At 43.7% G+C, this 21594-nt stretch overlaps 1 protein-coding gene across 4 annotated transcripts in view; it reads right to left on the reverse strand.

Moving 5' to 3' along the window:
• Positions 1 to 21594, reverse strand: part of LIG1 (DNA ligase 1) — a 217760-nt gene that overhangs the window by 19598 nt on the left and 176568 nt on the right. For all 4 annotated transcript variants that reach the window (XM_073602588.1, XM_073602587.1, XM_073602589.1 and 1 more), the window contains 3 exons: positions 21494 to 21576; positions 2179 to 2331; positions 26 to 79 (listed from right to left, as the gene is read on the reverse strand). In XM_073602588.1, the coding sequence (XP_073458689.1) occupies positions 26 to 79; positions 2179 to 2331; positions 21494 to 21576 (290 nt within the window). The remainder of the gene's footprint in view (positions 1 to 25; positions 80 to 2178; positions 2332 to 21493; positions 21577 to 21594) is intronic.

Raw genomic sequence — 21594 nt, forward strand, 5'->3', positions numbered from 1 at the left:
CCCATTATTTTACATGTTGGATTACCTTCAGGAAATTGTAGTGGTTTTCCAGATCCTCATCTGTAAACCCTGTTCCAATCTAAAAAAAAAAAAAAAAAAAAAAAAAAGCATGATAATTAGTACAGTCATAACGACACAACAAAAAGCTAAAATACAGATATATGCATATGTAGAATTTAAATCGCATATAAAGTAAACCTATGCCAAATCAAATAAGAGGACACTATTTTTAACTTGATTTTAAAGCTGAAGTCCAGGGAAATGGCTAAATATGGTAGACAATAAAAACATGGGAAGAGGCCCATGTCTATTCAGTTCTAAAATTTACAAAACGCTATACGACATAGCACAGTCCTGTCTAGCAGGGAGGAATACCTATTGCACCTAAGAAACCCTTACAGGTCTTTACCTCCCCAATCTGCAACTCTACAGTAAAAGGAAACGTTGACTGATAAGTTCATCTCTTTGGAACTGTTCGCTCCTCTAATCAGCATGCCGCTATTTCCACTCTCAGTCTGAGCTCAGTTGTACAAGGACTACAAGGGGCAGCAACCAAGTCAAAATTCAGGTACTTACACTGGCTGCATTTAACAAAAAAAATTGTTTATTGGACACACGCATTAATATGTGTGTCTTTCATATCTTTAAGCATTCAGGCTTTCAAGTTGCGTTTCTGGTCCCAGCTGCACTGCCTAATGAGTCACTGATCTAGAATGAGCATGCAGCAAATAAAGCTGGGATGTACATCCTGCAAGGTAATTCCTGATCAAAAAACCATTAGTGAAACTATAATTAGCATGGTAGCCCTGCTATGGCACATTTTTTATTTTTTAGGCCTTTACAAATTTTAAAGGATACTTAGTTTAAATGCATCTTTTAAGTTTCCTCCCCAATCTACCAGCACCACCTAAGGTTTTATATTTATGTCGATGTTTCTGCCAAACCTAGGATGCACCAGCTCATGGGCTGCCAACACAGCCAATGCTACAAACTTTCCCAGCCAGTCAATTCCTTCTTTGCACATGCATAAAAAAAAATCCAGTATATTCCTATGGAAAGGTAATCTATCCTTGGGATACATAAGAGTTGGCTTATCTTTAGTAACAAGTCGGATTTTTCCACAATACAGAGTAAGATCCCTTTGAATACTGTAAGCTGCCCTTAGCTGACTTCTGGAAACAGTAATATTTCCAGGGTAGAAAGGTCACACTGAATAATGCAACTCAGGAAATATCACTGCTTCTTGGAGTTGGGTAATAGCAGCTTCTAGTACTGGATCGTAGCCACAGCTCCCTTTAAGACATTTGATAAAATAAGCACAACTTTGAACATTTGAAACGCTTATGTTATTAGATATATACAGTTATACTGGTCGGCAGATTTATTTTTAAAATGTGACATAGATCATGTTTAGTCTCAAGTTCCTCACACAGAAGTCATTAAACATTAGAAATGACCAGTCCCAATTTTTTAAGGGTATCTAAACAGAAGCTTAGCTTTTATTAATGAACATTCTCTACTCTATTCAAAAAAATAAAAATAAAATTAAAAAAAAAAAACTGGTGTCTCATGGAGTAGTCAGGGTTATATGAGGACACTAGGGGGCAAACCCAGCAAAGCTTTTGCAAGTGTCCATTCACCTAAAGGTAGTGGATGGATTGCCTATAAATCAATTCCTGTGCCATGTGCTGTATTATAAAGATACATTTTCCTGGCAGGCTTCCCAATGGGGATAACAGCAAAATTTGTGATAGTAAATCTTCTTGCAGTCACTTTAGGGAAAACATGTGACAGGGTGACAACCTGGGGAGAACAACTGAGGAGCAAAAAGTGTTGTCCCACTATAACAGGGACATGCCAGAGAAATCCAGTTATTTTAGAGAAAGCTGCAGAATATTGAGAATGACTTTTTAAAATTATATGAACATGATAAAGCTTGTATGAGATTTCACTCATTGTGTTAATATATACTAAAAAAATTACATAGGAGTAACATTTGATTAAGGAAAGAGAATCAGAAGAGCGAGTGGACTTTCAGTGTAAGTTTAGAATGACGCTGCACAAACAGCTGAGATTGCAACTTTAGTTATATGATTAAACTTACATTATCTAAGGTTTACCAGATAAAAATGAGTTTTTAAAACAGAAAAGGTACATATTCAACAATATTAGACACACCTTGCAAATGGTTTGATATTCCTCACTCTCTTCATCATATGATGCCAGCAAAAAGCCTCCATATTTTCCAGTTCGCTTTCCTTTCCCCAAATAAGCACCAATAACAACCAGATCCAAAGTGTCTCCTACACCATCCAAGTAATCTTTCTTTAGCTAGAAAGGAAATAAGTTCACAGATTACAGAAGACTTGAAATACAGTAGCATGAAGGTAGAAAATAGAAGAATTATCTGCTGTTTCATAAGGCCCCATGCCTACTGGGAATTTAGCCACGGTGCATAAGGCTCTGGTGTTTAGGTGTGGGCAGAAGAGACAGGTGCACCGACCAGCCCCCCCTGTCGGAAGCCTGTCAAACTCATGAGACTGACAGCAGCTGCGGCTGAATGGTGCACCCAACGGTACCTAAATTTAGGGCAGTCTGTACCCAGGGATCAATGCTTGAAGCGCAAGCTGTCTGCATACTGAGAATTTGTCCCTGGGCGCATACTACCCTAAACATATGTACCCCTAGCTGCACCTTTTAGCACCGTCCAGCCACAGCAGCTGTAACCTTTTCATAGAGCTGGACAGCACACCTGAATGCCAGAGCCCTAATGCTCCATGTGCAGTGTACACGGGGCCTAATACTTACATTGTTACTGTTCATCTGTTCTATATCTTCAGGAAAAAGACAGACAGGCACTCCTGAAAAATTGTATTTATTATTTACCTTTAAACTCTCTTCTTGCAGTACATCCCAGGACACAGGGTAGCTTCATATCCATTACAATAGGGTTATGCTGCCACCCTCAGGTGCCAAAAAAAGTACTAGAAATCCCCTCTTAGGCACAACCCCTCCCAGCTAGGCAAAGCTTTAGTTTTTGTAGTAAGCTGAACCACACAGTAGGAGGGTTCCTGTGAAATGTAAACCACAAATCACATTTTCTTTATTGTGCATCCCAGGACAGAGTAACTTCATACCCACTATGATAAGGATGCCCCAAAGCACTACATTTGCGGGGAGGGCAACACAGCAACATAGCCAACAGGCCCTATATAATAAGCCAGAGCAGGTTAGAATCTCACGCAGCAGCCTGAAAAAAACAAAAGGTAGTGCCTTCAGAGGCTTGTGCAAACTGGTAAAATTTCGTAAAACTACGAACCGAACATGAGGTAACAGCTTTACAAACCAAATCTACCAAAGTATGACAAAAAGCCCAGGAAGCACCAATACACCTGGTAAAATGGGCCATCACTAAAAACAAACAGTGGAGCTTTGCCCTTCAGGCCCATAAATGTAAGACATAAGCTGAGGCATCCTTCAAGAAATGGTAGATTTCGACGCTGCATGAACCTTCCTTGGGCCTTTAAGAAGCACAAAGAGGGAGTCTTACCGACAAATTGCGGCAATGGACTTCACGCAACACCTGATAGCACAAACCAGAACTACAGTGTAACAAGCTATGCCCCTGGGCATCTGAGACTTGGAAAGAAAGAAGGTAACATAATGACCTAGTTGAGACATAACAAAGAAATCACCTTAGGAAAAAAAAAAAAGAAAAAAAAGAACAGCAGCACACCTTGTCACTATTAAACACTAAGAATGGATCCTTACAGGAAAGAGCAGCCAATTCTGAGACACTACGAATCGAAGGAACTGCCACTAGCCAGATAACCTTCTAATAACCCAAATGGATTCAAAAGAAGATTTCTATAATATAAAAAGCACCCAGTTAAGGTTCAAAGGAGACAAACGAGTCTTGAGCAGATGAATACATGTGACCCCTTGCACAAAGGAAAACATCAAAGAATGTTAAGCAACTGTTCTTCGAACCAGGACCACCAAGGCCGAAATATGACTTTTGATCATGATTAAGGCAAAACCCTGATCAACGCCAGATAGTAGAAAAGCCAGCATGTGACCCACAACATACAGACGAGGAGGAAGACCCCGAGCTTCAAACCAGAGAAAACTGATCCCACGGTGTCAACAGAGTAGCCACCAAGAACATGCAAAGTACCCCAATTCCTGAATATAAATCTGTCCTGGACCTAAAAATCCCACTCCCCAGGGACAGTTACTGACATGAGAAACTCCGCCTGCCAAAATTCCACATCTGAAATGGGGACGACGAACAGTGCAGGAATATGCATCTCTGCCCAAGATAACATACGATACACTTCTTTCTGAGCACCCTGACTTCTGTTGCCTTCCTGATTTATGTACACTGCCACTGTGGCGTTGTCTGACTGAACCCTTACTGGGAGGCTCTTCAGATGTATCGAACAATGCAGCATGCCAAGGCGAATTAGCCTGAATTCCAGGAAATTGATGGCCAATGGCCTCTCCTGCGGTGACCAAGTCCCTGAACCGAGAGACTGTACAGGACTCCACCCCAGCCCACCAGGCTGGTGTCCGTCATCAGGACCTTCCTGGACAGAGAAAGAAATTTTTTTCCAAACTCCAGCATTACTAAAAAGATCCACCAGTCCATGGACAGCCTTGTTCTGGGATGTAACTGCATTGGAGAGTCCAACAACTGCGCCCTCCTGTCCCTGGAATGTCGATAAGACATTCCGTTGTAGGTACAGGCAGTCCCCAAATTACGAACACCCGAGTTACGAACGGCCTAAAATGCTGGCCACTTGTGCTCCACGCTGGTTCTGGATACCTCTGGACACATCCTATACTGCAGTACTACATGGCCAGAAGAGCCCCAGATAACATAACAAGTGCCCGGAGCATGCCACATCCATGCACTGGCAGACATTACACTTATGAATGCAGTGTTCCGACCGGAAGTTACACTTACAAATGCAGTGTTGCGACTTACGAACAACTTCGACTTACGAACAAACCTACAGTCCCTATTGTGTTTGTAACTCGGGGACTTCCTGTATCTGTAATGAAACTGGTGGAAAGGAACAGCATTCAAAGAGGCTACCATCTTTTGCAGAACCCTCACGCAAAGTAAAATTGAGGGATTTGTTATGGCTTGGAGTATCTCATAACGGAGTTCTCAGAGCAAGGCATTTGTCTTGAGGGAAGAACACTCTCACTTGGACTTTAGGAGTCCGGGTCTTCTTACCAAACTGAAAATGGAACTTGAGCTTTAAGCCAGAGGCTTGAGGTTGGCAAACCTAGTGTCACTTTATGGATGCAATCATCCAGAGCAAGTCCAAACCATTCCCTTAAAAAGGCAAGCGTTCAATATGCTTCTTACAGAGTAACTCTGCTAACCAACACTTCAGCCATAAGATCCCATGCATGTGACAAGAGCCTCAGATGAGAAAATTTCTGAATGAAGTCCTTTAAGGCATCCACTGAAAAAGTGAAGGACAGGTGGGAAATCTTCCAAATATCTACTTATCTCAGTATCCCCACACAAGGGTCTTGCTCCTTGTCATGCAGCAGGCCCAAACTTTAAAGTTTCGGCATACTCCTAAAGCCAAGGACTACCAGTTGCAGGGCCTCCCCCACCAAGGAAAAAAGGGGCTTTAAATTAGGCCTCCAGAGCCCTTCGGTGATAGCGGTGCAGCATCTTATTGAACAGTTTGGTGAACACCCAGGACAGAGCCAATTGGAATAAAACCCAGCTCCTCCAGATAGACCTTTATGTTCCCTCTGCTGAACAAACACCTCTCTTCCTTTTAGCCAGGGTCGGCTTGATTCAATACTAAGGAATGCGTATTACCCGTATACAGGTGGATTATGTGCCCCTTAATGCGTAACTGCTATATGCAATACTGAAAACTAAACCGCAAACCTGGGCCCCTCTACCCCTTAGGGTTATGGGCAGAATAAATCTCATTAAGATGATCTTACTACCCAAAATACTATAAATCCTCTGGCACACATCTGTATGTGTATATACACACACAGCTCAAATTTTTACAGACATTGGATGAGGCAATAGTCAACACAAGTTAAAGAAAACAGATATAAACTGGGGATTATCTCCAGTAATGGACTATAGAGGCAACAAGAAATAAAATGACATAAGCTAAAAGATAATGAATAAAGCTTATGTCATTTTATCTCCACTCTGTTGCCGCTATAGTTTAATATAGGATACAGTTTATTGATTCAGATGAGGCCCAAAAAGTCCCATATGTTGGACGAAGCTTGGCTGACAAGCCGCTGCTGCTTGTTACAATGTGATACCACACAGACAGCGTCCTTGGCTCCTCCCACGCGTTGCGTCACTGACACGTGACTTTCTCAAGGAATACACCTGAGATGCCAGTGACGCAACGTGTGGGAGGAGCCAAGGACGCTGTCTGTGTGGTATCACATTGTAACAAGCAGCAGCGGCTTGTCAGCCAAGCTTCGTCCAATGGCTGAGACCTGCTTATCTGCCTATCTACATGCTTTAACTCTATGGGGAGCACGTGAGTGTATCACTGTGCTGTCTTTTGCCTGTGGACCTTATTTTGTTACATTGCGCAATGATCCTGTCTTTTTGTTTCTCTTTTATAATCATCTGGCACTGAGTATTTATGGTTACGGCTGCGGTGGAAACATCCAATACTGTGAAAACATTTCAGGAATTTAATCATCGTTTAATATTTACTTCAGTATTTTCACACATATTTTCACATCTTTGTTTTTTAGCATGATTTCATAGATCTTTATTGATCGAATGGTGTATTAGAGAGCATCAATATTTTTATCTTTGTTTCCTTATTATGGGCCTCTGAGCCCTGTTTTATTGATAGCAGCTTAATTCTATCTGTTCGATCTAATTGGTCACGAGTATTTATAATCTCCATTTATATCCTTTTATCCAGTTCTATTCACCATAACTATATTGAGTGTGGTGTATCTATTACAGCGCTTGGTTTTCATTTCTATTTTTATAAAATGCAGAATGAACCATTTTGGTCAGTCAGGATCAAAAACCTCTGTGACAGAGGCAAACAGGCATCGAGTGGATACCTTCTTGTCCAGATTGCTCAGAAGCAGACTTATCTGCCGGGCACTCCACAGAATCCTGAGCTTTAAGCTCTTCCCCATCCTCAACCCATTCCTGCTCCAGACAAGGAGACTCCGGGGAGGGGGATCTGTCACGCTTCCTGCCACACTGCGGGATGGAGGCAATCATGCCGGCAATCCTGTGCTCTAACCCGGCTAGGGCTGAGGAAAGTTCATCCTTCGTGATAAAGGGTGAAGCAGCAACGTTGACTGTAGACACAATACCAGATAGGCGCAGCGGCTCAGGTTGCCCAGGAGCCTCTGGTCTCTCAGGGGATACTCTAGGGATATGACTAGGTTTATCAGAAACTACTGATGATGTAGGTGTGCCCTTCCCTGTGGTGTTAGTCCCACTCCTCTTTTTGGAAAACATTCAATGCCTGCAAACAAAGAGTACTTGGTTGTAATTAAAACACCTCAGAAGGGAGACCCTTTAATAGGGCTCACCAAGCCCCTAAGCAACAATCCTTTTAGCCTATCAAGCAACACCCGGTGACTCACGTAACCCAGTAAGGAAAATTTAACCACTGCAAGTGTGTGTTCAGAGCCTGCTCTGTGTCCCACAGCTGCCTTCTCAAAGCGCCACATGTTTGGCCTTTTCAGCTTAAATAAGCTGGGTGTGCGCCGGAACGTTGTATGCGTGTGTGCGCACGCATGTGCACGGTCCCGTTGAATGGGCATGACTGTATTCACGTAGGATGCAAAACTTTCATGCGCCCAGATAAAGGCTACGGCACATGTGCGGCAAAGCCACGTGCGCCATGGCCGCCAAACTGCTGAGCCCAACGGCGCTCTTGCGAACGCACATGCAGCATGGCCAACCAAGGTGAAATGGCGCACCGTTGTGCGCCATCATACAGGTAAAAAACAGCCAGACACAAGCAAAAAAGGTACACTTTGCAAACACTCACAGCTAGCCCAGAACTCCCCCGTATGGTCACCGCACACAGGTGTCCAGACTTTAGCTAGCTTGACTGATTGTTACAATCACTGGGACACCCCACAATAATAAAACAAAGGAGTTTCACTTCACCGTCCAGGCGCAGGGCCACTTAGAAGCTAAGGGCCCAATCTACACCCCTCATGACGGGTTCCTGTCACTTGGACCTTCAAAGACTGGGTACCCTTTCATGTTTAGGGTCCTCTCCCTTGGACCTGCTTCCTGCAGGAAATGCCTTAACGTTGTAGTGTCCAGCACCCGGAGGCCAAGTTACAGGCAAAACCTCGCAGGATCTTGAGTCTTCTTTGCAAGGCTCAGGTACCATTTATCAAAGCATAAAAGCCTGTGTCAAATGGATCAGATCGGTCAATCCCTTGATTCATTTTTGGAACCGTTTGTGGGACTAGAGACCTGGAGCTCAGAGAGCTCAAACCGTGCCATCCACCTTGCAGACACTAGTAAAAAACGAAAGTACTTCCTGTATGGGAGGGGTTATATAGGGGTCACTTCCTGTCTGAAGACCTTTGGTCTACCAGTGTCCATTCACCTAATGGAGTATAACCAGCAGGTAATGATTATTATCTGTGTCCCATGGTGTATGAAAAAGAAAGTGTGGTTTATCACCATCAAAAAGCGTGGGAACTGGCTGCTTGTTAAATGAATACCCCTGGCTTTTACACTCATACACCCCTCTGGTATAATAATCTGCTATCTGAATCACTATCGCTACATGACTTTGGCGTGTGGGCATCTAGGGGTGTGACTTGCATACATCATGTGCTGACTAGTACTTATGTTAAAACATTTCAGGAGCTTAAGGTAGTATTTACTCCTCCCAACTTAATTTCGCTACCTTCAACTCTGCCACGCTCGTTGAGCCCAGTTGCCTAACACATACCCAGGGTTAGACTCGATTCACTTACAGGAGGTAAAGTGCCTTGAAAAATTATTCATAGCCCTTGACATTTTCCACATTTTGTCATGTTACAACCAAAAAGGTAAATGTATTTTATTTTATTGGGATTTTATGTGATGGACCAACACAAAGTGGCACATAATTGTGAATTGGAGGGAAAGCGATAAATGGTTTTCACATTTTTTTACAAATGTGAAAAGCATGGCGTGCATTTGTATTCAGCCCCACTGAGTCACTTTGTAGAACCATATTTCCCTGATATTACAGCTTCAAGTCTTTTTGGGTATGTCTCTACCAGCTTTGCACATCTAGGAGAGGGAAATGTTTGCTTATTCTTCTTTGCAAAATAGCTCAAGCTCTGTCAGATTGGATGGAGTGTGTCAGTGAACAGCAATTATCAAGTCCGGCCACAGACTCTCAATTGGATTAAGGTCTGGGCTTTGACTGGGCCATTTTAACACATGAATATGCTTTGATGTAAACTATTCCATTGTAGCTCTGGTTGAAAGTTTAGGGTTATTGTCTTGCTGGAAAGTGAACCTCCGCCCCAGTCTCAAGTCTTTAGCAGACACAGGTTTTCTTCCTCTGTATTTGGCTCCATCATCTTCCCATTAACTCTGACCAGCTTCTCTGCCCCTGCTGAAGAAAACCATCTCCACAGCATGATTCTGCCACTACCATGTTTCATGATGTGGATGGTGTGTTCAGGGTGATGTGCAGTTTTAAGTTTTCCACCACACATAGTGTTTTGCTTTTAGGCCAAAAAACTCAATGGTCTCATCTGACCAGAGCACCTTCTTCCATGTTTGCTGTGTCCCCCCAAATGGCTTCTCACAAACTGCAAATAGGACTTCTTATGGCTTTCTTTCAACAATGGCTTTCTTCTTGCCACTCTTCCATAAAGTCCAGATTTGTGGAGTACATGTCTAATAGTTGTCCTGTGGACAGATTCTCCCACCTGAGCGATGGATTCCTGCAGCTCTTCCAAAGTTACAATGGCCGATTCATTGCTGATACTCTGATTAATGCACTCCTTGCATGGCCTGTCAGTTTAGGTGGACGGCCATGTCTTGGTAAGTTTGCAGTTGTGCCATACTCTCCATTTTCAAATGATGGATTGAACAGTGCTCCGTGAGACATTCAAAAGCTTGGGATATATTTTTTATAACCTAACCCCGCTGTAGCCTCCCTGGCGGTTTTCCCGAGTGTGGCTCGGGGTTAAAATTCAGTACCATTAGCGGTAACCGCGAGCCACACTCGGGATCGCATTGCAGGATCCTGGGGCGGCGTTACTTACCTTGTCCCCGGGATCCTGCGATGTCACCCGCAGTGTCCGAGGGCTCCGTCCTCCCCTGAAGCCTCTCCGTGCCAGGCTCCGTTCCCTGCGAGCGGCGCGACGCACGGGGGCGGAGCCTGGCGGCAAATTAAAAAAAAAGTAAAAATCATAACACATACAGTACTGTAATCTTACAGATTACAGTACTGTATGAAATGATTTCACATCCCTTTTGTCCCCAGTGCTTTGGCCCATGCCCTTTTATATGATATATACTGTTCTTTCTGCCTGGAAACTGGAGATTGTCCATAGCAACCAAAAAGTGTCCCTTTACGTCAAAAGTGGCTTTAGACCATCTAGAAAACAGCGATAGTAAATTAGAACACTTGCAGAATTGAGCGATAGTGAATTGTGGGGAAATTTGTTTTATTACTATTTTTTTTTTTAATTATTTTTTTTTATTTATTATATTATAATTTATGTTTTTGTGTTTCAAACTTTATCATACCCGGGATATCTACTAGACTCTGGTTTGGACAGATTTAAGTGTGTTATTGTTAAGATTTACAGACCTACAATATAAAACGCCAAATTTCCATGCAAAATAATGGTACCGCTTTCAGCACCTAAAATCCGAAATAATCATACCGCCAGGGAGGTTAAACTTCTCCACAAGTTTATCCCTGACCTGTCTGGTGTGTTCCTTGGCCTTCATAATGCTGTTTGTTCACTAAGGTTCTCTAACAAACCTCTAAGGGCCTCGCAGAACAGCTGTATTTATGCTGAGATTAAATTACACACAGGTGGACTCTACTAATTAGGTGACTTATGAAGATTTTAGATTAGGGGTACCAAAGTAAAAGGGGGCTGAACACAAATGCATGCCACAATTTTCAGATATTTGTAAAAAAAAAAAAAAATTGAACCATTTATCATTTTCCTTACACTTAACAATTATGTGCCACTTTGTGCTGGTCTATCAAATAAAATACATTTTCGTTTTTGGCTGTAACATGACAAAATTTGAAGAATTTCAAGGGGTATGAATACTTTGAAGGCACTGCACTTTGTAGCACTAATTCCAAAAAAACACCAAGGTAGCATAGCAACTAACACACTAGGAGGTGGATGTGGGGGGCCTGGAGGACAGAGTGTGGGATGTGGTCTTGGACACCTGTAAATTGGTGTCTCCCAAACTATCTGGTAGACTTACACACCTGTGTATCTTGCACAGTCCCTATCTGACCCCTATCTGTAGGTCATAATCCCCAGTGCCCTAGATACTCTGCTGCTAGAAGCACTTTTTATCATTTATTGTGGGCCTGTCCTGTGATTCAAGGCTACTGCACCCAAGTGGTTAACTTTTTACGTGATCAAATGGGCTCACCCTTGACGCTGAACCCTACACAATGTATTTTTGGACTCTTCTCAGACTCGGACCTGACAACATTTTTACAAGAAACCCTTTCAACACCAGGAAATGAATAGCTAGAAATGGGATACAGGCCTTTCCTCCCACATTCCAGTCATGGGTTACAGAAATCAGTGTCACCAGTGGCGGCTGGTGCTCAAACAAACTGAAAAATACTGAAACCCCCCCCCATCAATTGCAGCCTCACTGTGCCCATCAAATACAGCCATTGTGCCCATCATACGCAGCCACCTGTGCCCAAACGCAGCCATTGTGCCCATCATATGCAGCCACCTGTGCCCAAACGCAGCCATTGTGCCCATCATATGCAGCCACCTGTGCCCAAATGCAGCCATTGTGCCCACCAAACCCAGCCCAACCTCCCCCCCCGGATCACGGCTCCACGACCCCCCCTCGCGGATCGCGGCTCCGGCACACACACACACATCCCCGCAGCACAGTCCTCTCAGTGGTGGCTCCAGCGTTTGTCCCCTCGCTCCTCTTCCGAAGCACCAGGCATCCAATAGGGGGCCTGGCGCTTTGGCCAATCAGGAAGCAGGTCTGACGTTATGCCTCCTGATTGGTGGGGAGAAAGGTTAGTGTGAAAATAGCAAAAAGTAATTTGCTATGGTCACACAGTTGGGCAGGATCAGGCGCACACTCTGCGCTCTGAGCCTACCCTATTTTGAAGCCTATTAGAGCCTCTGGCTCTATTCAGATGCTTCAAATCCCCTCTCACCCCAGCCATAGGAATCCACGCGTCCGGCGTCCTGAAAGGAGCCGGGCGCATGGATGGGGGGGGGGGCATCGCTCATGCACCCACAGTGCACGGGCCGCCACTGAGTGTCATGCTCCTATACAAGAAGCTTAAATACTCACGGGGATGCCCTGTCAATTATAATAAAGTCTGGGATAGATGTTGGGGCAAGCAGACACCTGTGAATGAGCCCGGTGATCTGGCCATGGTGTAGTAGGAATTATTATAAGTCACTTCTTGGTTGGTAGATATTACGCTCCCCATACCCTACCTTTTGTTTTCTCTCCAAGCACCTGGTAGCGCTACTACGGCCAAAGCAATATTTTCATATGCATTCACAACCATTGACTATTCATTAGCCATATGCCTTAATGCCAAATAAGCTGAACTGATTAGATGTACTCAAGATTGTAACTTTCTGCATTGCCCATTGTGTGCACAGCCCCGTATTGGTTTCCGGTTAATCTATATTTACACACCTCTTAGTCACTGTTTAGTACAGAGTGATGTTCTATAACTTTCTCATATGTTCCTATGATCTTCAATAAAAACCGTGCTTATTTCAATTTAAAAAATAGAAAAAAAAAAAGTCATCCAGGCGTTTGTCCATAGCATCCTTAAACACTGGGACTGTGAACATCTTATTTAGAGAGGAAATCACCAGGTCCAAAGGCATTCTCCATTTCATGAACGCACTTTTAAATAGATATTGCTGAGCAAACATTTTCGTCAGAATGAAAGGCTTGTCAGGGTGAGCTCAACCCACATACAAAACATCCTTTAACCACTTCCAGACCAGCCTCCGCAGTTTTACTGCAGCAGGTTGGCTCGGAAGGGCAAATCCACGTTACCTTACGTCCCTTTTCCTTTTGGCCACTAGGGGCGCGCGCCCGCGTGTCCCCAAAGCCGATGCAACGCCCGGCGAGCGTGATGATCGCCGGGGCACCCGCGCTCGCTCGTGACAGAGCGAGAACCGGCATCTGTGTGTGTAAACACACAAATCCCGGTTCTTTCCGGGGAGTAGAGACAGATCGTGTGTTCATACAAAGTATGAACACCGATCTCTCTCTCTCTCTCCTCCTAGACCGTCCCATTCCTACAGTTAGAACACACCTAGGGTACACGGTTAACCCCTTGGACCCTTGATTGCCCCCTAGTGCTAACCCCTTCCCTGCCAGTGACATTTACACAGTGATTAGTGCATTTTTATAGCACTGATCGCTGTATAATTGTCAATGGTCCCAAAAATGTGTCAAACGTGTCCAATTTGTCCGCCGCAATATCGCAGTCCCAATAAAAATTGCAGATCGCTGCCATTACTAGTAAAAAAAAAAAAAAAAGCCATAAATCTATCCCCTATTTTGTAGATGCTATAACTTTTACGCAAACCAATCAATATACGCTTATTGCAATTTTTTTTTAACAAAAATATGTATAAGAATACATATCGGCCTAAACTGAGGAAAAAAATTTTATTTATTTTTTTTTAAAACGTGGGATATTATAGCATAAAAGTAAAAGATAGTGTTTTTTTCAAAATTGACGCTCTTCTTTTGTTTATAGCGCAAAAAATAAAAACCGCAGAGGTGATCAAATACCACCAAAAGAAAGCTCTATTTGGGTACAGCGTCGCACAACCGCGCAATTGTCAGTTCAAGTAACGCAGTGCCGTATCGCAAAAAATGGCCTGGTCATTGAGCAGGCAAATCTTCTGGGGCTGAAGTGGTTAAATGAGGTTGAACCGGACAGGATTAAGGATGTTGTGGTGGACGCCATGACCCAAATCCTGTAACCTTTGGAGCAAAGGACAAAAAAAAAAAAAAAAAAAATCAGAATTGTTAAATTGGTCCACACCATTACTGCAAGGAAACCACAAAGGCTTTTTGGATCTGAGATATAACGTCACATTTCCGCACGAGGATTATTCTGCATACTAGTTTAAAAAAAAGTAAATTTTCTTCCTTTTCTTCCTCTACGGGTTTCCTCCTTTAAGGAAGATGGTGGAAGTGAGAAAGAACGCTTCCGCTTGCAACCAGGACAGTCCAATCCAGAAAGTATTCTGGAAAGTTGGTGTTGGACACTAGTGATCGCAGTTGAAAATTCTTCCTCTGACACAAAGGAACTGGAGGAAGCTGCCACAGAATTAGCAGAAAGACCAGAAAAGAGGAAGGAGCCAAAGCCGTCTGGAACTAACTGACCCCCGGGAATATATTGTAAGTAGGGGCTACATTCAGGTCTCTCCCTGCCTGATGAAGGTATTTAGAATCCCTCACCCTCTAAATCCGCACCTCTCTGCCACTGCTGAGACATGGCCTGCTGGCAATTACAAATAGGGCCATCTCTAGCGAAAACTACGGTTGAGAGGGCACTGCACAAAAATGCACCAGTGTGTCGGTTACCCCAAAAATGTCAGCCACCTGTGTTTGCCACCGCCTCACCCAGCCAGCACACACACAGTAACCTCTCTAAGGCCCTTGTAAAATACTTGCTGTGACCTGTAGTCCCACAGCATTTGAAAGCTGATCTGCTGTTGCTAGATGAGGGACAGTTCCTAAGAGGACTGCCACCTGGGTGCACCTCAGTTGCATTGTACATGTTTGTGCAGCCTAAACCAGCAGAAACGAATACAAGGGCAGAGAAAATCAATTTGCTTTATCTGAACGTCCTCAAAAGGGGTCAGACTGCCTTTCAATTCATTACTTCTAGATGAATTTGTCAGCTTACAGTATCTCACAAAAGTGAGTTCACCCCTCACATTTTTGTAAATATTTTATATTATCTTTTTACGTGACAACACTGAAGAAATGACACTTTGCTACAATGTCAAGTAGTGAGTGTACAGCTTGTATAACAGTGTAAATTTTCTGTCCCTCAACACACAGCCATTAATGTCTAAACCGCTGGCAACAAATGCGAGTACACCCCTAAGTGAAAATGTCCAAATTGGGCCCAATTAGCCATTTTCCCTCCCCGGTGACATGTGACTCGTTAGTGTTACAAGGTCTCCGATGTGAATGAGGAGCAGGTGTATTAAATTTGGTGTTATCGCTCTCACTCTCTCATACTGGTCACTGAGAGCTCAACATGGCACCTCATGGCAAAGAACTCTCTGGGGATCTGAAAAAAAGAATTGTTGCTCTACATAAAATGTTCTAGGCTATAAGAAGATTGCTAAGACCCTGAAACTGAGCTACAGCTCGGTGGCCAAGACCATACAGCGGTTTACAGGACAGGTTCAACTCAGAACAGGCCTTGCCATGGTTGACCAAAGAAGTTGAGTGCACGTGCTCAGCGTCATATCCAAAAGGTTGTCTTTGGGAAATAGACATGAGTGCTGCCAGCATTGCTGCAGAGGTTGAAGGGGTGGGGGGTCAGCCTGTCAGTGCTCAGACCATATGCCGCATACTGCATTAAATTGGTCTGCATGGCTGTCGCCCCAGGAGGAAGCCTCTTCTACAGATGATGCACAAGAAAGCCCGCAAACATTTTGCTGAAGACAAGCAGACTAAGGACATGGATTATTGGAACCATGTCCTGTGGTCTGATGAGACCAAGATAAACGTATTTGGTTCAGATGGTGTCAAGCATGTGTGGTGGCAACCAGGTGAGGAGTACAAAGACAAGTGCATCTTGCCTACAGTCAAGCATGGTAGGTGGTGTCATGGTCTGGGGCTGCATGAGTGCTGCCGCCACTGGGGAGCTACAGTTCACTGAGGGAACCATGAATGCCAACATGTACTGTGAAATACTTAAGTAGAGCACGATCCCCTCCCTTCGGAGACTGGGCCACAGGGCAGTATTCCAACATAACGACCCCAAACACACCTCCAAGATGACCACTGCCTTGCTAAAGAAGCTGAGGGTAAAGGTGATGGACTGGCCAAGCATTTCTCCAGACCTAAACCCTATTGAGCATCTGTGGGGCATCCTCAAACGGAAGGTGGAGGAGCGCAAGGTCTTCAACATCCACAAGCTCCGTGATGTCGTCATGGAAGAGGACCCCAGTGGCAACCTGTGAAGGTCTGGTGAACTCCATGCCCAAGAGGGTTAAAGCAGTGCTGGAAAATAATGGTGTCCACACAAAATATTGACACTTTGGGCCCAATTTGGACATTTTCACTTAGGGGCGTACTCACTTTTGTTGCCAGCGGTTTAGACATTAATGGCTGTGTGTTGAGTTATTTTAAGGGGACAGCAAATTTACACTGTTATACAAGCTGTACACTCACTACTTTACATTGTAACAAAGTGTCATTTGTTCAGTGCTGTCTCATGAAAAGATATAATAAAATATTTACAAAAATGTGAGGGGTGTTCTCATTTTCAGGCTTGTGGTATTAGTATAAGGTTCATCCTTTCCCGGTCAAGGACCATTCTACCAAGGGTGTCAGTGCTTTCTGGGTGATAAAGTATCAAGTTTCTGTTGTTCAAATTTGTAAAGCTGCTACCTAGTTTTACATAGTAGGTGAGGTTGAAAAAAGACACAAGTCCATCAAGTCCAACCTATGTGTGATTATATGTCAGTATTACATTGTATACCCCTGTATGTTGTGGTCGTTCAGGTGCTTATCTAATAGATCTTTTTAAACCATCGATGCTCCTCGCTGAAACCACCGCCTGTGAAAGGGAAATTCACATCCTTGCCGCTCTTACAGTAAAGAACCCTCTACGTAGTTTAAGGTTAAACTCCTTTTCTTCTAATTTTAATGAGTGACCACGTGTCTTAGTAAACTCCCTTCCGCGAAAAAAAGTTTCATCCCTATTGTGGGGTCACCAGTATGGCATTTGTAAATTGAAATCATATCCCCTCTCAAGCGTCTCTTCTCCAGAGAGAATAAGTTCAGAGCTCGTAACCTTTCTTCATAACTAATATCCTCCTGGCCCTTTATTAGCTTAGTTACCCTTCTTTGTACTCGCTCCATTTCCAGTACATCCTTCCTGAGGACTGGTGCCCAGAACTGGACAGCATACTCCAGGTGAGGCCGGACCAGAGTCTTGTAGAGTGGGAGAATTATTGCTTTATCTCGTGAGTTAATACCCTTTTTAATGCATGCCAATATTCTGTTTTCTTTGTTAGCAGCAGCTTGGCATTGCATGCCACTGCTGAGCCTATCGTCTACTAGGACCCCCAGGTCCTTTTCCATCCTAAATTCCCCCAGAGGTTCTTCTCCCAGTGAGTAGATTGCATTCATATTTTTGCCACCCAAATGCATTATTTTCTTCTCTTGACACGCTTACTAAGTTCTGCGTAAACCAGTTTTAGGCAAAAGGTCTTGCAGCAGGGGCGTAACTAAAACCTTCAGGGCCCTGATGCAAGAAATCATGAAGGGCCCCCCCTGCCCCCTGGACAGCGCTTTTCCTAGGGGGATGTCTGATAAGAGGAGGAGCCGCGAGAGCCGCCGAGGGACCCCAGAAGTCGGTGTTCGGGGCCACTCTGTGCAAAACTAACTGCACAATGAAGGTATGACATGTTTGTTATTTAAAAAAAAAAAACCTTTACAATCACTTTAAGGGGTTAAAACAGGTGGTCAGGAGGCAACATATTGCCTCTTTACCGGCTGTCAAATGCCTCTGAAAAGTGATCTGAGCATGGATCGCTTTTCAGAGGAACAGCATTTTGTTGCTGGTACTTTGAACGAGCAAGAAAAAAAAAAACATCAGTCCTGATCGTACACATATAGGGTGTCAGGATTAAACATGCATACATAAACTGTGCATACATACATCTAAACAGTGGCGGCTGGTGCTCAAAATTTTTTTTGGGGCGCAAACATTTTTTGAAAAAAAATCATCAAATGCAGCCACTGTGCCCATCAAACACTGCCACTGTGCCATCAGTTGCAGCCACTGTGCCACTTAAATGCTGCCAGTGTGCCATCAAACACAGCCACTGTGCCAAACGCTGCCACTGTGCCCATCAAACGCAGCCACTGTGCCCAAACGCTGCCAGTGTGCCCAAATGCTGCCAGTGTTCCATCAAACGCAGACACTGTGCCATCAATTGCAGACACTGTGCCCAAACGCTGCCCGTGTGCCCATCAAACGCTGCCAGTGTGCCCATCAAACGCTGCCAGTGTGCCCAAACGCTGCCAGTGTGCCCATCAAACGCTGCCAGTGTGCCCTTGAATGCCCCCAGTGTGACCCCCGACCGCTCACCGGCACTTACCCTGTCTTGGTGGGGCAGCGGGTGACTGCGACGAGTGGGGTCCTCCATGCGTCTCCTGCTGTCCTCATCTCCCGTCCTCTCCTCCTGATAGGCGTCCAATAGCGGCGCCTGACGTTTCAGCCAATCAGGTGATGGGTAACAGATCCGAGCACCTGATTGGCGGAGAGGCAGTTTAGTGTTAGTAGAGCGAATAGTCATTCGCTTTTCTAACACAGCTGAGTGACCTGTGAGGTCACCTTTTTTGATGCCTATGGCTCTAATCTGGTGCTTCAAAACACCCCCCGCCGCTGTAATTCAGGTTCCCTGCGCCCAAAAAGGGGCTGGGCGCCTGAATAGGGGGTGGCAGCGGCGGCCATAGATAGATTCATGCAATGCATGAATCTATCTATTGGTGATAGAGGGGTGGCTGGAGAGAGGGGGCGGCGCCCGTGCGCCCTTAATGCACGGGCCGCCACTGCATCTAAACACACACACATACACATAGATAAACACACACAATATACACACACATATACTGTATATACACACACACAAACACATATATAAATACATACATGAACACACATACATGAACACACATACAAGAACACACATACAAGAACACACATACAAGAACACACATACAAGAACACACATACATGAACACACATACATGAACACACATACATGAACACACATACAAGAACACACATATAAGAACACATATACAGAAAGCCTTTTAAAAAACGGCAGTGCTTTACCTCACCTCTTCCTGCTGGGTACTGCACTGTAGGGGGAGACAAAGAGCACAGCACACACTGTGCTTTCACTGATCAGTGTGACAAGCTCCCCGTACAGTGCCGATTACAGTTCGGCTGACGATGGGGAGAACGATATCAGCCGCTCATCCTTACAAGATAAACAGGGGGCCCTCAAGGGCCCCCTGCAGCATGGGGCCCAGTCGCCATGGCGACCTCAGCGACCCCTATACTTCCGCCACTGTCTTGCAGGCAGCTTTGTAGTGGGGTTCCCCCAGTTTTTGTTCCTCTCAAGTGCTTTAGGACATCTCAAGTAGTAATGAATATGAACTCTTACGTGTCCTGTGATGTACAACAAAGAAAATAGGATTTTTTTTGTGTATCCTTTTCCTGGGGATTATAGATCACAGGACAGAGTTTCCATTCCCCTTGTTTGCTCCTTATTGCATGCTAACAAAACTGAGGATTAGCTGAACGATTTTATACCCAAGCAGACTTGACTTTTTTTTTGTGCAGTGTCATTCACCTAAAAGGGGCAGCGTAACCCAAGTAATCATGAATATGAAGTTCTCGGGGTCTTGTGATGTAAGCTAAAAAAAAAAATAATAATTTTACAGGTAAATCAAAATTTACTAATAATTTTTTCATTTGTGTATTCAAGGTCTGCAATTCACATCTGCCTCACCGTAACCATTGGTAACCACTGACTCTACTCTTCTCCTAAACTCTGGGCTACATTGCATGACTGAACTCCACTCCTGCCTTGCTAAGACTCTGAAACTGCTATCTACAGCTGTGGCCAAAAGCTTTCAGAATGACACAAATAATTTTCACAAAGTCTGCTGCTTCATTTTTTATGATGGCAATGTGTATACAGTGGATATAAAAAGTTCTGCACACCCCTGTTAAAATGTCAGGTTTCTCTGATGTGAAAAAATGAGACAAAAAAATATTTCAGAACTTTTTCCACCTTTAATGTGACCTATAAACTGTACAACTCAATTGAAAAACAAACAAATCTTCTAGAGGGGGGAGTAAAAATAAGCTAAAATAATGTGGTTGCTTAAGTGTGCACACCTCCTTATAACTGGGGATGCAGCTGTGTTCAGAATTAAGCAATCAAATTCAAACTCATGTTAAATAGGAGTCAGTACACACCTGACTCCTGGCCATTTGGTTCCATGGCCAGTAAACTCCCCAGACCTTAATCCCATTGAGAAACTGTGGTCAATTTTCAAGATGCGGGTGAACAAAAAAAACCCCACAAATTCCGATAGACTCCAAGCATTAATTATGTAGGAATGGGCTGCCATCAGTCAGGATATGACCGAAAAGTTGATTGACAGAATGGCAAGGCAAATTTCAGAGGTCTTGAAAGAGAAGAGTTAACACTACAAATATTGACTCTTTGCATAAACTTAATGCAACTGTCAATAAAAGCCTTTGACACTCATGAAATGCTTGTAATTATACTTCAATATACCATAGTAACATGATAAAAAAAAGATCTAAAAACGCTTAAAGAGCAACTCCACTTTTGTTAAGAAAAAACAAACATTCTCCTCTGTGCAATCTATGTACATTGCAAGGATTTTAACAAACTTTGTTGCAGATTCCTACCTTTTGTTATTCTGAAGAAACACCCTGTGTGTTTGTCAGTGCCCATGTTCCGAGTCTAATGGGAGTGGTTTCATAATTATCAATCAGCTGTGCACCTGCAAAGCTCTAATGAGAAAAAATGCAGGGCCTGCATCCCTTTCAGACGAGATTTCCTATTGGCAATTACATATCTGGGGGCAAAGGAGGAAACCCAGTCTTTGGTAATGTCCTAGGGTTCCAGACTTCAGGCAGTCATTGCCAGTAAAGGATTCTCAACAAAATAATAAAAATGAACATTTTATTTATGATTATATTAATTTGTCCAATTACATTTGAGCCCCTGAAAATGTGGGGGCTGTGTATAAAAATGGTTGCAGTTCCTAAAATTCAATTGAATTGTTTCATTGAAATTTTATTCTGGTGGCATGCTGAGCCAAAAGTATGAAAATTGTGCCTGTGTCCAAAAATATAGGGACTTATGTCATTTTTGATTTAACACACAGTTCCAGTTTAAGTTTTGATAAACAGACCCCAAGGTGATTAAAAATGAAATAATTTACCTTTAACCAATTGTGAGAACGCTTTGCAATTTCATATGTGGCATTCTGGTCTAGAGTTTTTACCATCAGACCTTCACAAGAATCTAAAAATAAAATATTAA

This window comes from Aquarana catesbeiana, linkage group LG10 (genome assembly GCF_042186555.1).
Source record: "Aquarana catesbeiana isolate 2022-GZ linkage group LG10, ASM4218655v1, whole genome shotgun sequence".
NCBI classification, from domain to species: Eukaryota; Metazoa; Chordata; class Amphibia; order Anura; family Ranidae; genus Aquarana; species Aquarana catesbeiana.